At 41.5% G+C, this 17183-nt stretch overlaps 1 protein-coding gene across 7 annotated transcripts in view; it reads left to right on the top strand.

Annotated features, from left to right (window-relative positions):
- The window catches only part of MAST4 (microtubule associated serine/threonine kinase family member 4), a 568580-nt gene that overhangs the window by 163935 nt on the left and 387462 nt on the right, over positions 1-17183 (top strand). For all 7 annotated transcript variants that reach the window (XM_058730754.1, XM_058730743.1, XM_058730735.1 and 4 more), the window contains exon 3: positions 10482-10606. In XM_058730754.1, the coding sequence (XP_058586737.1) occupies positions 10482-10606 (125 nt within the window). The remainder of the gene's footprint in view (positions 1-10481; positions 10607-17183) is intronic.

Genomic DNA, 17183 nt, shown 5'->3' with positions numbered 1-17183 from the left:
CGAGATCATGATCTGGGCTGATACCAAGAGTCGGATGCTTAAGTGACTGAGCCACCCAGGCATTGATAAGAATTTGAAATACAGATAATCATCATCAGAATGGAGACATCTTGGTGGTCTAGGTGCAGTGAGGATTTGCTGACCAGGACTGGGTCTCACTGAAGAACAGGAGAGTTTGCTGGACGTTGCTACACCCAGTGATGTGAGTGGTTGTAACAGCAGGAACATTGCAGTTTTGCCAAGGTCTAGCTCATGTATTAGTTCACTTGATCCTAATATCTTCCCTTATTAGAGTTTGCAAGTGGTAATCATGGTGGATGAGAAGAAATATTTCTTCTTTAAGAGCAACTTAAAGGGAAAACAAAAGGAAGGAAAAAGGCCAAATATATTTCTCTGTAAGTATGGATTCAAATTATTCCACTTAAAAATGTACTGTGTAGGGGAACCCAGGTGACTCTGTCGGTTGGGCGTCCAACTTCGGTTCAGGTCGTGATTTCGTGGTGCGTGGGTTCAAGCCCTGTGTCGGGCTCTGTGCTGACAGCTCAGAGCCTGGAGCCTACTTCGGTTTGTGTCCCCTCCCCCGCTTGCGCGCGCGCGCGCTTTCTCTCTCTCTCTCTCTCTCTCTGTGTGTGTGTGTGTCTCTCTCAAAAAGGAATAAACATTAAAAAAATTTAAAAACGTACTATGTGTTGGCATTTTCCCCCTCTATCATAAAGTGACAAGGGTAAGGACGCCTGGGTGGTTCAGTCGGTGGAACGTCTGATTTCAGCTCAGGTCATGTTCTCATGGTTCTCGAGTTCGAGCCCCATATCAGACTCTGGGCTGACAGCTTGAAGCCTCGAGCCTGCTTCGGATTCTCTGTCTCCCTCTCTGTCTGCTCCTCCCCAGCTCTCTCTGTCTCTCTCAAAAATAAACATTAACAAATATTTTATAAAATGGCAAGGGTAACTGTGATTGAGGGTGAAGAGAGCACCTTTGAGTCGTGTTACTATATGGCTTACAACTAAAGTTACTTTTGATTTAAAACTGCAGCTGCAGTTGATTGGCAATGGCAGCTAGAGATGGCTTGTCCAGAGGCTTTGATTTCTGTAGTGCAGACATGGGTGTTGTGTTATTTTTCCATAGTCCCTGGAGCTTTCATGGCATACAACTGGCCTTTAGTGATTCCCTGAAACATGTGTCATGTACCCAGTCTGGGCTTGGTAAACTGTTACCTTCTGCTACCTGCTCTTTCTTCCGGCAGATTTCCTTTTAAAGCATCCCCTTAATTTTCTCACCAGGCCCTTGTGGTTAGTAATGTTGCCCTGCCATATGTTAAATATAGAATGCTGGTGAGGATATTCTACACAGTGAATTTGGGCATCTCCGTTGGATTTGAGTCTTGGAGCAAAACCAAAGTTTAGCGATGGCTGCATTGTGCTGTCATTTAGGTTCAGACTTTGATGTCCTTTTGGTGTCCTGTACTTTGACTACCGGCCTCTCAGAAGACATGCATGGTCTCTCTATTGAGCATTCAGTTGCCTTGTCAATTGGAGATCCCTGTATAGTAGGTGGTGATGTCTTTAAGGACTTAGGGTCAAGGCTGTGCTTTGGACTTTTCTTGTGTGAATGAACAACACTTTTTTTTTTCTTTTAAGGCTAGAATAGTAGTTCAGTATAGGAGTCAGTGAACTTCACTCTCTGGTCACAGGTCTGTTGGTTTCTCAAATTATATTTATTTGTGCCATTAAGAAGAATGATTTAGCAGCATTGTCGGTGATGTCTAGGTATAGTTATTCTTTTGCGGTGGGACAAGAAATTGGAAGTCAGTCACCCATGCGAGAGGGAAGATGGAAGGAACCATGTCTCTGTGTTGTAGTAGCAGTGAGCTGAAGATGAATAAAGGGAGGCTATAATTGCCTGTGAGTACGACAGTCGCCGTGATGAGGGAACCAATGTTTAGGAGTGAGCAGTGGAGCAGAGAAGAAGAACGCCTTGATGATGATGGAGTATACTTGAGGACAGAGGCTGCTGACTCATGCATTCTCCCTGATTCGGCCAGTGACTTCTCCTGACCTTTGACCTTCCTCCATTTCTAAAGTAGTTGGGAGTGCTCTGGGAAAAACTCATTTCCTCTGACTTGCAAATGATTCCAAGGGGTTAAGTTATTTAAGTGTAATTTGCAAGAGCAGGTGCTGATGTGGTGTAATGGGGATACCTCCTGAACAGCAAAAAGGACCCTATTTTTTCTTGGGAAGGTGAATGGTTTCAGCCAAGTAAGCGAGGGTTGTTTTGTGTGTGTGTGTGTGTGTGTGTGTGTGTGTGTGTGTGTGTGTGTGTGTAAATATACATTATAAAATTTACCATTTTAACCATTTTTAAGTGGTCTGCGGTGTTAAGTACATTCACAATGTTGTGCAGCTGTCCCTGCCATCCATGTCCAGAACTTTGTCCTCTTCCCGAACTGAAACTCTGTACCCATTAAATAGTTAGTCTCCATTACCTCTCCCCAGCCCCCAGTATGGTTATACTTTCTGTCTCAATGAAATTGACCATTCCAGGAACCTCATAGAAGTGGAATCATACGATATTTGTCCCTTTGTGCCTGACTGATTTCATTTAGCATGTCATCAAGGTTCACCCATGTGTAGCATGTGTCAGAATTTCCTTCCTTCTTAAGGCTGAATCTTATTCCATTGTACGTATATAGTACAATGTTCTGTTTACGTGTTCGCCTTTCATTGGATGTTTGGGTTGTTTCCATCTTTTGGCTCTTGTGAAGAATACGACTATGAACTTGGTATACACATATCTGTTCAAGTCCCTGCTTTTAGTTCTTTTCTGTGTATACCCAGAGGTGGAATTAAGCAAGGGGAGTTTTAGTAGGAGATAGGGAGGGTAACATTTTGGGATGTCCCTCTCCTGCTGAAGTGGTGCATGTGAACTTCAGGGAGCCTTCTTGGAGAGCTTCGGTAGATGCTCAGGTCAGCAGCAGGATGGTAGCCCACATGGAAAGATAAAGAATGAAAGAGCCGAATGTGTGGCCTCGTCTGCCTGCTCCTGGCACCAGCATGGTGGTCACCTACCCTTGTTCTTTTTGTCCCCAGCTCCTTTACCCCCGGATCACCACCCCCATTCTCCTTCCCTCCCTCTCATGGCTCCCCCCACGTCACCAAAACCCTTGAGAGCCACACAGCTGCTGCCTCAGCTTCCTTTTGTTCCTGGTTGGTGCCTTAGAGGGATAAACAAACTTTTTCAGAGTTTTATGTATAACTGAGCACCGGAAGCCATATCTAAAGACTGCTTTGTTAGTAGTTACTAGCTCTTATTTTCCCTTTGATGGCTTGTTTGTAGTCCAAGAGAAATAACCCAAAATGTAAGACTGTGGAGTGATGGCTAAATCTGTGTTGCACTTCAGGTGATAAGGAACTTTTTTACTGGAAGCTTTTAAATCTAGTCAGGTACCATTATTCCCTGATGATAAAGTAGTTCTCCAGAGGCTATATTTAATTCTTTATATAGCCATTCTGCTAAAATTATTGCTGACCTGGTATTTTCCTACTTCAGAGGGATACTTGAAGCTTTGGGGTGCTTTGCAAGCATGTATTTCATGTTTGAAAGCATGCGTTTATGGAAGTCTTCTTGTTTCTTGGGATTCAGGGTGGAAACAAAGGAAAACACTCTCCAGTAAAGAGACCGTATGTAGCCTAGATAGAACCGAGGTACATTCTGGGTGTAGGCTTGGTAATCTACTTATTTTAATATATTATCTCAAAAGACTGCACATCTTCCGCTGTGTTAAGTAGAGATCCAGTGACCAGAACAATAACAATAACAATAACCAATGTAAAAACCTCATTCAAGTAACTCATACCTCTGTGGGTGAAGCCTGACAAGTGCTTACATTCTTCTGGCCAATTGATCTCAGCTTTATTATGGACCTCTATTTATTGCCTCTAAATTTCTAGTTATGTCAGTAGAATATATGTAATAAATGTTATAATGAACATACCAGAATTTTTAAAATGTGTTTCCAAAGAGCACAGGGCCAATCACAGTTCCAGTTGTAACAAGCAAGCTCGGTTTGGTATTAAAATCAAGCGGCCAGATTGGTAGGCAAGCTCACCTCTCATACAAGAAATTAGGAATGGTATTATCCATTAATTTCCACCCTGCGCAGCTGAATAATGCAGCTGACAGATGCTAATTTTCTTAAATTGTAGGCAGCAAATGATGCATGAATACAACAGCAACACACTTTTTAGAGGCTCTTGGTAGTCATCAAAAAGCGAATTTATATAAAGTTTGATGTAGCCACTATCAAGTATGGCATGATGTTAGTGTCTTCTAATGACTGTCTTAAATCCATCTGTTGTCCTCTTTTCCCTATTAACGCTAATGGGGGTCTAGGCAGGAATAAAAACCTCCCATGTGCTGTGCTAACAGACCATTCAATTTATAACATTCATGTGATTCCTAAGGATAACACTCATGCAAGAATAATGACATCTAAAATTTAACCAGTGACAGGATTATAAATATTTTATTTCATATGTGTATAAGTGTTTCCTAATTTAATTATTTTTCTCCAGTGGCTTAATACAAGTTTATTTCTTGCCCACCTTATAATCTGCTGTGTCTTGGGTAGCGTTTTGTGTTTCTTATTTTTGAGGCTGATATTATTAAATGGCCATTATATAATGTTTTTTCTTTTCAGATTTTAGCATCACCCGTAAGTGATTTTACAGCTGAGGAAACTGAGGGTTGGAGAAGTTCATGATTAAGTGATGGAATTGCTTTTGGGGGTCAGAGTTGGCACTCAGTAATCTGACCATAGAATCAACCACAACTAGAGTAATTTTTACCATTATTGGCAAAATTTATTGTTTTATGTCCTATTGGATTTGAAGATTGTATGAGATTAATACGTGGACTAAATTGAAAAATTTAGTTCAAACTGAATTCAAAAACTGATGAGTTACTGCACATCAAAATGTCTCCTTTGGGTTTGGGTCTGTTGTTGTAATAAAAAGATCGAAGCCTGACAGAGAGTCTCTCCTTGACCAAAGTCTAGCCAGGCTCCTCTGAGCCCTCCTTCTCAACTAGGCTTCAACCTTAACCAATAAAGACATGAACAGGGGCGCCTGGGTGGCGCAGTCGGTTAAGCGTCCGACTTCAGCCAGGTCACGATCTCGCGGTCCGTGAGTTCGAGCCCCGCGTCAGGCTCTGGGCTGATGGCTCGGAGCCTGGAGCCTGTTTCTGATTCTTTGTCTCCCTCTCTCTCTGCCCCTCCCCCGTTCATGCTCTGTCTCTCTCTGTCCCAAAAATAAATTAAAAAAAAAAAAAAAAAAAAACGTTGAAAAAAAAAATAAAGACATGAACAGACAGTAGCACAGGTTGAAGGTCAAGGTGATATCCTTGGGATGACCCTAGTCCTCTTAAAGTGCCTGTCGGAGAAAACTCAAGACTGTCAAAATTTTTGTTTGTTTGTTTGGGCTAACAGATAGGGTCTCTGTCTCTCAGCCTGCGTGGGAGGATAGAATCTGAATTTTCAATATTTGCCAGCTGGCAGACAGAGTTGGCCTGATCGCAGTTACACTGACTAACCCTTTGTAATTTTTCACTTCCCTGACTCGACTGAGCCCCTGCTGGCTCCCTGCCCCACTCCTTAATTCTTCTCTGAAAACACTCAGTTATTGTGTTCAAATGGAAGGTGAGTTCAGTTCACACTGGGCTCTTTTTTCCTGTTGAGTAGTTACTACTGATTAAAATCTGTCCTTACCACTTGAACATCACGCCTTGTTTTTCTTTGACAAGGCACACATCTGGCCTTGCTACCTACATGAGACTGACATATGGTACGGTAGCGTAAAAAATGTACGTGGTAGTGGTAGACAGAGTGACTTACGAGGAGGGGAGCACACGGGGGTCCCGTTAGCAGGGGTCTCTGCTTGCTTTCAAGTGCCCTTTGAGATCTAACGAAATTGAAGGGTTTGGAGCACGCTTCCGAGTCTGTGGAGGGAAGGGAGGCGGTTCAGCTTGCCTGTGCCCCTCCCACCTGAAGCGTGCCTGGGTTCACCTAGCAGGGATCCTAGCGTGTGAATTTCCTACATTGAGGATTTATTCGAGAACTCTCCCTGCTTCCGTTCTGTTCACCCAGTGGCACAAAGGGAAACTTTGCTGGTCACAGCTGCCATGACTTTCATACTGGGACCCTGTATGTGTCCTCATGGTTCCTTTTGGCTCTTTGCTTCCCCACCCAGACCCACCAGAGATTTCCTATCGTCAGCAGAGCCTCCCTGATGTGGCCCCAGCAGGGGAAGGAATGTACTGGCTACTTGGCCATATTAGATTAGGGAACACATATTTTGATAGGAATCATTAAAAGCAATGTTATATATCATGTTCAGAAAGTAATAGAGAATAATTTACCAAAACACCTATACCAGCCAGCGTTAGCTTAACTTAATATTTGCCACATTCTTCAGCTGTATTAACAAAATTAAATATTAAATTTATTAAAACCAGAAGTGAAAACTTAGTTCTTTAAACTTTTAAGTTCAACTCATGACCCCATTATCACCTGTGTATGATTTTTAAAACAATAAAAATATTAGAGCATACTCCTCCCTGGACCCATTCCCCATTTTCCCTGCCAGAGATTACTACAATTCCAAATTGGCTGTTTATCCTTTCCATAAAGAGATACTCTTCTTGATTTTAATATTATTAAATATTTTTCTTTTTTTGCAGTCTAAGAACACATTGCCCTGTTTTGTTGCTAGGGTGGTAGGAGATGATGTTGATGGAATTAACAAAGTTCTCATGATAATCTGAGTAGTGATAGTAGTATATTGACTATTTCCAATGCCCCGGGTTGAGTGCATTCAATGCATTATCTCATTTAATCCAGTCTGCTACCATTTCTCATCTTTTCCGAAAAGGGGGCTGGCTGTGTGCCCTCTCTGGGTGTTAGAGTTCAGATAATATTCCCTAGTACACCATAGGGTTGTTAAGATGTTGGAAGTGCCTGGCATACAGTAAGGCCTCAATGGATTTTTAGCTATTATGCTATGCTGCGAATGAAATTAAAGAAAACAATTTGTTTAGTTTTATTCTTAGCATTTTAGAATGCTTGATTCAATTTCTTGATCAAGCATGGGTCAAATAGTGTAGTTTGTCTGAATTTCAGGCAACAAACATTTATTGAGCACTTACTAAGTGCCAGGTACTGTGCCTGGTAGTGAGGATATAGAAATAAATACATACTTTTTTCTTCTTGAGGGTTATAGGGAGATAGTCTAACAATTATTTCCTAAAAGAAAAAGAAAAGGACTGATTTATAAAATTTTTCAGTGAACTGAAATGTTTGCATTGTAAGTTTTTCTATTGCTAATTAAGTTCTTCAACTGTTTTTGTATCTACCCTTAGTTTATTTTTGTGTTTTTTTTTAAACGAAGCACCTGGGGCAGAGCTGTGGTGAGGCCATAGTAGGTTTTCTCCATCATGTAAACCTGGACATAACGTAGCTTTTCTACCTCCTACCAGGATTCTTTTCTGAAATATGAACAAAGAAAATATAAAACCAAACATAGGAAAAGAAATAGAAGGGATTGGAAGAAAAAAAATCCATGGGTTCTGATTATGGAGGTTGGTACATTATTAACAAATGATGTCTTTCAAATAGAGTTATTTCTCTCTTAAATCATTTATTCATGTAATACTGATCTTAATATTCTTAAATGTAGTCTCTGGTTTTATTATCCTTCTTTATTAATGTCCTGCCTTTGGGTCTAAAGGGGACAGATTGCCCAAAGCCCCTCATACTTCAGCTTTTAGTTCATGTTTTAAAATAAGACTAGGAAAAAAAATAAAAAATCTGGACTTTAAATCTGTGGTCTATCTTGTCTGAAAATGTACCTGAATGTTTTTGAGGTGGTGACCAGAATCACAGAGGGTAATTATGTTTGAATTTTCAGTGGTAGAGTTTGTGCTTCAATTAATGGGTGTTTGCCATGTTTATTTGTTTGGAAAAGTTTATAATCTCTTATGTGGGGACAAAAATCAGTATGATCCCCTTTTTGCAAGAAAATACAGGTTGCAGAAAGAAAGCCTGGCAGAAGATCACTGAAATGTTGATAGTGGTTTTCCCTGGTGCGATTTTAGATGACTTTTTTCCTTTATATTTACGTTACCTATTTGTGAGTGAAAAGAAACCAAATCCACGTGAAAATGATACTTACCATTTTTACTACTGTTTGGACTATATAGCTAACGTTTACTGAGCGCTTTAGTTAAAAAATTCTTTGATGCCCTCAACAATAGTCAACCGCATTCTCTCCATTTTAGAGACAGAAAAACCAAGTCCAGGAGAGGTTGACTAACGTCTTCTCTGTTGTCACTGAGGCAAGATCGGGATCTCAGAAGCAGATCTCATTTTCTGTAGGGTGTGCTTTCACTATATAATGGTGCAAAAGAGAAATTTTGGCAAAGTAAGTGTTTCCTTTGCCATTAAGATACACATTTCTGGGGCGCCTGGGTGGCTCAGCTGGTTGGGCATCCAGCTTGGGCTCAGGTCATGATCTCACAGTTTGAGTTCGAGCCCCGCATCAGGCTCTGTGCTGGCAGCTCAGAGCCTGGAGCCTGCTTCAGATTCTGTGTCGCTCTCCCTCTCTGCTCCTCCCCTGCTTGCAGTCTGTCTCTTTCTCTCTCCAAAATAAGTAGCATTAAAAAAAAAGATACACATTTGTGAGAGTACTTGAATTCAAGAGTTAGACCTTGTAGCATGGACAGTGATGGCAGCTGCAGCTCACTACTGTACTTGGATAGTGCTGGTAGTTACCATGCACACTGCTAGTAAATCACTTAATTTTTAAAAAAAAATTTTTTTTTTAACGTTTATTTATTTTTGAGACAGAGACAGAGCATGAACGGGGGAGGGTCAGAGAGAGAGGGAGACACAGAATCTGAAGCAGGCTCCAGGCTCTGAGCTGTCAGCACAGAGCCCGACGCGGGGCTTGAACTCACGGACCGTGAGATCATGACCTGAGCCGAAGTCGGACGCTTAACCGACTGAGCCACCCAGGCGCCCCAGTAAATCACTTTATATTGCAACACTTATTAACCAGTGGGATAGGCTTGTGGGGTGCATGCCTGAGGAAGAGAGTGGGGCTCTACTACGAGGAACAGATCTGCCGGGGAAAATCCACATATTGTCTCGGCTGCAGGGCCAACAGCCACATGTGATGCATTCTTCCATGTATCTGAGAGGTATGTGGCTGGAATGCCGATCCTCCCCTCCCCAGTCCTTGGATGAGGTTCTCCACGTTGCCTGCCATCCTTTCTTTGTGCCTGTTTGTTGTTTGAGAAAGACGTGCCCATTTGTTCTTTTATCGTTCTGTGGATATTTCATGAGCACCTACTATGGCCAGTCGTTGTGCATGTATTAGGGTGAAACGGATAAAAATCAATCATGGTTTCTACTTTAACTGAGCTCCATTACTGTGTGAATATTAACATCCACCCTAACTTCCTAAAGTCAAGAAGCCTTATTTCTTGGGGCACCTGGGTGGCTCGGTTGGTTAAGTGTCTGACTCTTGGTTTTAGCTCAGGTCATGATCTCACGGCTTCATGGGTTTGAGCCCCATATTGGGCTCTGTGCTGGCAGCCCAGAGACTGCTTGGAATTCTCTCTCTCCCTTCCTTCACTCATGCTGTCTCTGTCTCTCTCAAAGTAAATAAATAAATGCTAAAAAAAAAAAAAAAAAAAGGAGTCTTATTTCTTGGGTGTTGATAACTAGTCCAGTCCTTGTGGTGAGGAAGTAAGGCAATGTAAATTGGTTCAACTGTTTGACTTTTAAAGGCATACCAATACATTAGAGTTCAAGGTTGATGTAAATTGCTCAGTGAACCTAGACTGACATTGATGTCCTGATTTATGCAGATGAATACCATGTGTGTCCTATGGACATGGTTGGATGACCATCAGTTCTTCAGACAGAGGAGCTTTGAGAAAGAGGCACCAGCCCCATTTCACCTTGACAGAATTCCAACTCTTTGTTTTGTTGACCATGATCTCCATTTTGTTGACTTGTTTCTGGTTGATTTTGAGATCAGTTTTTCGTAGTAGATATTGAAAAAGTCCTTGTTTGAACATGCTTATGTTTCCTTCTGTGATGCTGAGAATGTTTTATCAGTTTATATGCATCCTTGGCAAGTTCCTATGGAATGGGCAGAAGTAACAAGGGGCTTTATCCTGTGCTGGCCGAAAGGTACAGATGCTGGAGGGGAGGAGGTTTACTTGGGTTTATGTGGGAAATCAGGGTCACAACTTGCCCCTGGATCTCCTGACTTAATTAAAACAGCATTACCCTTGTTGCTGTTAATAAATGTAAGGAGTGTGACAGCAGCAGGTTAGAAGGATGGCCAAGAAGGGACTTGCCCTTGCCACAGAATTACTGATGTTTTGCCTGCTGCTTACACTGTCTTGTTTCACCCCCACAGGGCGGTACCTGCTTCCAAACCCCGTGGCAGGGCAGGCCTGGGCCACCTCGGCGGAAACGTCCAACCTCGTGCGCATGCGCAGCCAGGCCTTGGGCCAGTCTGCGCCCTCGCTCACCGCCAGCCTGGTGAGTGTCCTCTGCCTCTTTATGCAGAGCATCCGGTGATACTGTCTCTCCACCTCCCTGGGGACTATTTTAAGTTTATTGAGTTTAACTAGGTTTGAACTTACAACCACATTTAACGTTAAGCACAGATTTGGCAATGTGCAATATTTTGCTCTGAGTGTGCTAATTTTTTCCAAGGCTTGTCTCCATCCCTCCCGCCTAATCTGTACTGTTTGTTTCTACTTGACTGTCTCCCCTCTTCCTTCAAAAGAAATGAAAATATTTGTGAGATTTTTGTCTTAAATGCCTTATTTGAAAATAATTCCAAACTTACTAAAAGTTGCAAGAATATGAAAAATCAGTAGAACATGGTGGGTCCTTACCTTGATTCAGCTATTAATCTCTTGCCAAATTAGCTTTATCATGTGCTTTTTCTCTTTCCTTGTATATATGTCGATGTAGATATATACCTATGTGTGTATATGCATATATATGTCCACACACTCAGATAATTTTTTGAACTGTTTGGGAGTAAACTGTATGTATTATGGCCATTTGTTATCACAGTTACGAACAGTGGCAAATTTATGGCTGCCATAAGCCTTTTATGTATGCTCCATTCTGTATTTCAGTTTAATCAATTGGCACGATAATGTCCTGTATGGCATTTTTCTTCAGCCTCCAGTATAGGATTCAGTCTGGGGTCATATATTGTATTTAATTGTCATATCTATTCAGTCTCTATCAATCTGGAAGGTTGCCACAGCCTTCCTTTGCCTTTTATGACGCAGACATTTTTGAAGACTATAGTTCTCCTCCCAATGAAAAAAAATGTAATGTTTCTCATATTACACGTGTTTGATATGTGTAATGTTTCCTCTTGGGGAAAGTCACACTTTGCATTCCAGGCCAGAATAGGACATGGGTGGTGATGTTTCCTTTCAGGGCTTGCCTCATGCAGGCCCCGAAGTCAGTCTGCCCTTCATTGTGATGTTAATGTTGCCACCCCCCCCTCCCCCGCCCCCATCATGGCAGTGTTTAATTTCTCCACCGTGGTTTGATTTTTTCCTCTTGCAAACGATAGGCATTCTGTAGAGAGATAGATTTCAGGCCATGTGAACGTATTTGATCAAAAATTTCCCCTAGATTTCTCATCCATTGGTGACACCTGTTTGTTTGTATGTTTGTTTGTTTGGTTTTGGTAGTAATTGAAAATGGTGATTATTCCAACCTCAGCACTTGATCTGCATTTACCACTTGGCAGGTGGCACCCATATTTGTATATATGTTAGTAGTTTGGACTCCTGAATTTTTTTTCCAGTGTTTTCAGTGTTCATCTTTATTTTCTTTAAAAAAATTTTTTTTTCTTTTTTTACTGTTTATTTTGAAGAGAGAGACAGAGACAGAGACAGAGCCTGAGCAGGGGAGGGACAAAGAGAGGGAGAGATACACAGAAATCAAAGTAGGCTCCAGGCTCTGGGCTGTCAGCACAGAGTCCAACGTGGGGCTTGAACTGAAGATCCATGAGATCATGACCTGAGCCTGTCAGATGCTTAACTGACTGAACTGCCTAGGTGCCCCTCATCTTTATTTTTAATCACAATGCTTACTAGAATTTTTTTTTTTCTCCTGGGTGTATTACTTCTCTACTTCAACCTTTGGCACAGCCTAGAAGTCTGTACAAGTTACTTTTGCTCTAGTGGTAGAGTTGTATGGTATGGGAATAGGTTTTTAAACATGTTTTACTGATGATAATGCAAATAATAAATGAGTGCATTGCGGTGCCTTGTAATCTTATGCATTGGTAATGAATAAGTTGGATATTTGAGAATTATTCAGTAATCAGGGAGATTTGATTTAGGTTGAGATTCTAGTCTTGCTTTTGCCATTAGGTAGCTGTATAAACTTGGGCAGATCACTTACTTTCTCAGATTTTATCAACTCAGCTGTACCTGCAAGATGAAAAGAGGTATTTAATCAGTCTCTGGAATTCAACTTCGGGATTCCCTGATTTTGCTTCTAGAATAATAAAGATTATGAACATAGTGAATAGTTATCCCTAAAAAAGTGTCTTTCAGAAAATTTATGACTTCAAAATTGACTATGATTTTCAAATCAAAGTTCATCTTTTTCCTCTCATGAAAATTTGGAGACTTATATGTTTACAACGATAGTAGTTAGCATTTGCCTTCATTCCATCCCCAAGTTCAATTTTAGTTTTTCTTCTTGGGCAATTATATTAAAAGCTTATTTTACTGAAAGCGTTTACCTTTTAAGGAAAGAGGGAAATTCCTCAGAATTAGTGCTTTAAAAAAATTTTTTTTAATGTTTACTGTTTTGAGAGAGAGAGCGAGAGCGAGCGAGCAAGCAAGCAGGGTAGGAGCAGAGAGAGAAGGAGACACAGAATCCTAAGCAGGATCCAGGCTCCAAGCTGTCAGCACAGCGCCCAACTCACATCCACAGGGCTCTAATCCATCCGCAAACCGAGAGATTGTGACCTGAGCTGAAGTTGGACGCTTAACCAACTGAGCCACCCAGGTGCCCCAGTGATTTTTTTTAAACAGAAGTGTTTTTTGGTCACTGCAATATTACTCTTAACACTTAGTTAGTAATCCTGTATATTTATTGCCAAGTAAATTATTCTGATTAAAAAGCACTGTTAAAGGGAATATATCTTACGTAATACTGGTAGTCACATAGTCAGAAACAGAAATTGATTCATTCATTCTTTTTTTTTTTTTTCAACATTTTTTTTTTTTATTTTTATTTTTGGGACAGAGAGAGACAGAGCATGAACGGGGGAGGGGCAGAGAGAGAGGGAGACACAGAATCGGAAACAGGCTCCAGGCTCCGAGCCATCGGCCCAGAGCCTGACGCGGGGCTCGAACTCACGGACCGCGAGATCGTGACCTGGCTGAAGCCGGACGCTTAACCGACTGCGCCACCCAGGCGCCCCGATTCATTCATTCTTAAAACACATGTCAGGTGACCTAAGGCTTGGGAATAAGATAAAAAGATAAAGAGAGCTATTAATAGAAAATACAAAAGAGTACTCTCTAAAATCTGTCTGATGAGATTCTTAGCAAAGTGTCATTAAATTACTGGCTTATCTGCCCTGCAAGTTTTTCCACTGTTTGCTTGAGAGCAAAACTAGAAAAAGTGCTAAAATACCATCGAGAGCAAACTTAAAATAGTACCTGGCACATAACAAGTCTCAAATGTTAGCAGTGTAATTACTTCTGTTGCTAACCTATTATGGGTAAGCTTGAGTACAGAAGCCAGACTATGGTTAACCATTTATGCCAGACAGTGAAAGTTTAAAATGTAACTCTCATCATATCTTTCCTTTAGAGGTTTCATTGCCTCCTGATTATAGTTTAAGGAAAACTGTTTGCGGGCCTTTTGACCAAGTCATCTCCCCTTGCGCCCGCCCTCCTGTTCCATTGTTGAAAGAGCAGTGACAGCTGGAGGAGAGCTGCCAGGCAGAATACCATCTTATTTTCCTCATAGTTCTGCGATCTGCCCACATTTCTGGCCATATTGCTGATTTCGGTATGTCACTCAGTCCAGGTTAATGACTTTTTCGGCTTTGGATACCCTTTGCAGAACCATTACGGTTAATCTGTTTGCTGTTTCTTGGATTGGATGACATCTAAATTATCTTCCTGATTACAACTATCTATCTCTGTAGTGATAGAGAATGATGCTCTGGAGGTGGAAATGTCCACTTACTAGAACTTACTTTTTCCTTTTTCCTTTTTTCCCTTTTCCTTCTCAAAAAGTGATGTTTAGCGTGATGCACTGAACAGTACAATGTGCTTCACCCTGATCCTCTTTCCAGACCACTATCCTCAATCCCCTTGCCACCTCCCTCCCCGCTCCCCCATCTCAGAGCCCCCCACCCCATCTCAGGGCTATAAATCACCCTTCCTCCTGACTCTTGTTTACCATTGTGCACATCGGTTTTAGTTCTTTGTGTTGGTCCCTAATACCCGCTGCTAGACTGCAGGCTCCTTGAGGGCAGAATTCCTGTCTCCTCTGAATCTGGACCTCACTGCTCCTGGCACAACTCCTTGCATGTTGAAAGCATTCAATAAATATGGTTGATGGAACAAATAATTGTTCCCACAAAGTGACAGATGGCTTTAGTTGCAAGACAAGAGTGATGTTGCAATTCTCTGTGCTGGAACGGGTGGCCTAATAAGACCATCCATCTAAATACCTCTTTGTTTTTGTCGTTCTGTGTGTTACATTTGCCATTAGCCTTGAAGTCCAAGTAATGAGCCAAATTCCATGTAGTTTCACACCAGCCACTCAAAAAATAGGGTGACCCGGTTCGCCAAGAGAGGATCACTGTCCACATTCAAGAAAATGTGGTTAATATGCTTGTAAGAAGACCTGATATGGTCCCGTTGATTTCACTGTTTTGTGGGTCCGTGGAAGAAGTAAGTTGAAGCAATGTGTGTCGTCAAGTGTGGAAAAATTGGAAAAACTGGAATCCAAGTGATTTATGTCCAAATGACAGCACTGCACTTGATAAAACAGAATTTCCTGTTCAACACAACAATAAACATTTCTGAAAAGTACAGACTCTCAACCTGAGAGGTATTGATATGTTAGTAAGATATAAATGAAGGCCTCGTGGTTTGGTAGGTATGAATTTTAGTAAATGCATGACCTATAGTGATTTAAATGCCATAGGCACGCTTGAGGGTAATGCTAACTACCTTCTCAAGGAGGAGATTAATTCCTAGCCTGAAGTATCTAGTTTTCCTTGGCAATGCTAAATGTAGTTGTGCTCCCTCTCCCAGACACATTGGGCATTTCAGATAAATGGCACGTTGCCAATTCATCCTAAGTAGCCTGGTAGCTGGCAGGATACATGCTTAGCCAGTGTCCGCCTGCTGGGACACCAGCCGGGAGTGCTGATGAAGTGTCAGATGTATACTTCATATACATTAATCTGAAGAGGGGAAAACTCATTTCCCCATTTGCTTCTTCCATCTTTCTGTCCCTCCCCACACACATGGGTAGTTTATCAAAGAAGTCAGAGTTGTCAAAAGCAGGGGGATTTATACAGATGCTGCTTTCTGGCAAGAAAGATGGAAATTTCAAGAGACAAAAGCAGGACCAGTGGTAACTTATTTTTCTGTAGGAAAATAAGGTTGTAAGCCTTGGTGATTACAGTTTAAAAATAATATATGTGGCCCTCAAATGAAATCCTCACTTCTTTTGTACTTTGGAGTAATGGACAGATGGTAGAAACATGGTAAAAACTAGTTTACAGTGTTTTCCCCCTGTTTTCTGTTTGATTTGAATCTTGAGCCTCCTCTGCTCATGCCCGTAATACATTTTCTCTTGTTGAGGTCTTCCTTGGCCATGTTGTTTGAAACAGTTCCCCCACATTGCATGCTGGACACTCTGATTTACTCCTTAGCTTTATCCCCATTCAGTATGCTACACGATTGGCTTATGTTATTACATATCTATTAACTACTCTAATGAAAAATTAATGAGAGTAAAGAGATTTTCTGTTTTCCCAGCTGTCTTCCCAGGATGTAGAATAGTGCTGGCACATAGTAGGTGCCCACTGAGGACTTGAAGAATGCAGAAGTGAAAATATTTCCTTTCTGTATGTTTTCAATGCCCTAGAATGGGTTGTTGGTTTTTTTGTTTGTTTGTTTGTGTGCTCATTTTTAATCTGTGATAAACTTTTTAGGCTTATGTTATTTTTTTGTATTTATTTATTTATTAAACTTTAAAAAAATGTTCATTTATTTTGAGAGAGGGGGTGGGGAAGGTCAGAGAGAGAGGACAGAGAGAATTCCAAGCAGGCTCTGTGCTGTCAGTGCACAGCCCGATGCAGGGCTTGAACCCATGAACTGTGAGATCATGACCTGAGCTGAATCCAAGAGTTGGATGCTCAACGGACTGAGCCACCCAGGTGCCCCAGGTTTATACTGTTTAGCCTAATCAAGAAGCTCTTCAAGCCAGAGAGCAGTTAACCATGGAAAGGACATTCAGGAAGTAGACTTTAGTGGTTAAGTTGGAAAAAGGGAATGAGGGGGGAAAGCAGAGTGGTTAAGAGATCATCTCCACTCTCTAGTCCTTAATAGCTGTGTAAGCCTTGGTTTCCTCATCTGTGAAGAGAGGCTAATGGTTGTAACCTCCTCAGGTTATTGTGAGGATTACATGAGCCAACTCATGGGCAGTCCTTTGTCTGGTGCCTGTCACTTAGGAAATGCTGATGTTGGTCTACCTGGGGTTGATCAGAAAGATGTTTCCTTGGGGTTGTCAGGCTTAGATGAGTGGTATTATCAGCAAGGAGGGAAATGAGCCCTTTCTCTCAGATCACCTGATAATGAGCCATAGTGTAACCTTTTTGTCCCTCTTGCATGTTGGTGAACCAGCTTGTTTCTTTCTTGCTCATTTTCACTTAGTATTCATCAACACGACAACCTGGGAGAAGATACTTGCTAGAATAGCTAACGGTTTTGAAAGAGGGAAGTGCTTTCAAATAATGCTCTTCAACTCTTACTGTTAGGTTCAGTGGTATAATTTTATGTTTCTTCAGTGACCCTTTTTTTGACATAGTATC

The sequence above is a fragment of the Neofelis nebulosa genome, chromosome 1, assembly GCF_028018385.1.
Source record: "Neofelis nebulosa isolate mNeoNeb1 chromosome 1, mNeoNeb1.pri, whole genome shotgun sequence".
Lineage (NCBI taxonomy): Eukaryota > Metazoa > Chordata > Mammalia > Carnivora > Felidae > Neofelis > Neofelis nebulosa.
This window is presented reverse-complemented; position numbering and strand designations above follow the sequence as displayed.